General features: G+C 36.2%; 1 protein-coding gene across 1 annotated transcript; it reads right to left on the bottom strand.

Moving 5' to 3' along the window:
- Positions 1–68: 68 nt before the first annotated feature.
- Positions 69–1,364, bottom strand: LOC122334156 (arf-GAP with coiled-coil, ANK repeat and PH domain-containing protein 2-like). Its single transcript, XM_043231990.1, has 4 exons — positions 1,273–1,364; positions 1,044–1,156; positions 519–570; positions 69–271 (listed from the first exon to the last, which is right to left on the bottom strand). The coding sequence occupies exons 1-4, from the start codon at positions 1,303–1,305 to the stop codon at positions 167–169; spliced, it is 303 nt and encodes a 100-aa protein (XP_043087925.1). The 5' UTR covers positions 1,306–1,364; the 3' UTR covers positions 69–166.
- Positions 1,365–2,023: the final 659 nt, after the last annotated feature.

The raw sequence follows: 2,023 nt of genomic DNA, 5'->3' as shown, positions 1-2,023 counted from the left end.
CTCGTGCAAATGCAGAATAACATATTTACAGGACTGTTTACAGTCTAAATACAGACAGAACCCAAACACAATAACACAGGGACCAGAAAAATGTTGCATCCTCTAAAACACACATACACATTATATTCCAGTTCTGACAGATTTGTGTACAGACACACAGGGAGACTCACTTGGAGGGAGAGACCACCTCAAAGCAGAATCGTCTGTCTTGTTCACTGCAGGGCTTCACGGTGCATAAGCGCAAGTCCTCCACAACAACAGTGATCTGCTCCTGATACAGAGACAGAGAGCTTGTTTAAATAATACAAATGTGGTCTGCATGTGTGGTTTATGATGTGAACAAAAAAGAGAACAATTAAAACAGTCTCTCAATTCTCTATAAATGTTTAATTTTTCTAACATTTCGTCTGTGGTTTGTGTAAATGCATCTGTGTTTGTATGTGTGTGTGTGTGTATGTGAGAACTGAAAGGTCATTAATGGTCTATGTTTTTCACATGTTACAAAATCTGATACTTACATTATGTTTCTTTTGGTAAACCAATTGATTCTTCTGAATGGAGAACCAGCGCCTGCAAAATGAACACACACAGACACACACACCACAGCCATGCGAGGTATTAATAATGTAGTCAGACATATGATTGTAATTCATCTCAGAACTCACAGACTCACAGAAATAACATTCAACTGACAAATGTGCAAAACGGAAAGTCAAAAGGGCAAATGTATCTACAACAAGAACCACCACTGTTAAATATAAATGTAAACGAATACAAAACCTCTACTGAACTCAACTGCATGAAGAGAGACATACAGAAACACTTACACTTGCTCACAAATTAGCAAATAAAATTATTATGAAATAAAACAATTGACATATAGCTAAGGAAATTAATGCATAGTATATTACATTTTGTATTAATTTCTTAAATTCATTTAAAGTGCTATAACTGCTTCACTTATTAATGTATACATAGTAATTATTTGTTTTACAATAATGTAATACTACTGTGATTGAATCTCAAATTGCTGGAGTGTGTACCTGCTCCATGTTTTGAAAGCATTGCTGGCTCTCTTGTACAGGTAACCTTCCATCGCGATGCCATTGGGTGCATCCGGGCTGAAGTCCATTATGGAGTCATCATATGACACATCCTAAAGAAGACAGATGCACAAATATATCTTCCCTTAGATGCATGTATAGTGTCTTTGTGTACAGATACAATGGTGTGTGTGTGTATGAGACTGAGAGAGAGAGAGAGTCTTACTACCTTTTTCTTGACAGCACCATGCCTCTGCTCCATATCCCTTTTCTCTCTTGCAGAATTCAGGACTAGCTGAGTATACTGGAGAAACAGAGCAGAAAAAGGCAATCACATTTCACAGTTTGATGTCTAAATCAAAGTTATATAGGCAATGTTCACACCAGAGTGACCCAATTTGTGTGTGCGTGAATGCCGTGGAACATGGCACAGTGACTGACATCCTAAATTATGACCTGGGTCACTGTGTTATATGTAGAAAGATTCTAATAAGATTCTAATAAGATTTTTTTCCTTTATGGAAAGTCAGGTTGGAACAAAGTTATCTGATTTTACATCAATCTAATATTCATCTTAAAAGAAGGCATGATTTGTCTTTAATGTGAATAGAATTATTCATGAATTGTCATATTGAAGAATTGCCCAGAAAGGGCCATTTTTTATAAATACAAATGCATAATTTCTATACGTATTTACGCATACAGTTAAAGAAATGTTGCTTGTTTAGACAACCACATTTCTACCAATTTAAGCATCATGTGACAACCTCACAAACGTCAGGTTTGAGCTGAATATGAGAAATGGGCATGTGAATGTTTGGCAGATAGGATAGAAAATACTGAAAAGATGGAAACTCTTTGAGACTGAGGTTTGGAGCATTTAACTAGAGCTCAGAATGGAAGTTTAATTGCATATCATACAATTATAAACACATGCACGGAGGCTCAGTCTAAATCCTCGCTGCTGTGTATAGTTATTA

This window comes from Puntigrus tetrazona, unplaced genomic scaffold (assembly GCF_018831695.1).
Source record: "Puntigrus tetrazona isolate hp1 unplaced genomic scaffold, ASM1883169v1 S000000478, whole genome shotgun sequence".
In the NCBI taxonomy this organism is placed as follows: domain Eukaryota; kingdom Metazoa; phylum Chordata; class Actinopteri; order Cypriniformes; family Cyprinidae; genus Puntigrus; species Puntigrus tetrazona.
Note: the sequence above shows the minus strand (reverse complement) of the source record. Positions and strands in the feature narration are given on the sequence as shown.

Coding starts and splice junctions, on each gene's coding strand:
- LOC122334156 (XM_043231990.1), bottom strand. CDS start 1,305: ATGGAGCAGAGGCATGGTGCTGTCAAGAAAAAG. Junction 571..1,043: donor GCTTTCAAAACATGGAGCAG/GTACACACTCCA, acceptor TTCATTTTGCAG/GCGCTGGTTCTCCATTCAGA. Junction 272..518: donor TTTACCAAAAGAAACATAAT/GTAAGTATCAGA, acceptor TCTCTGTATCAG/GAGCAGATCACTGTTGTTGT.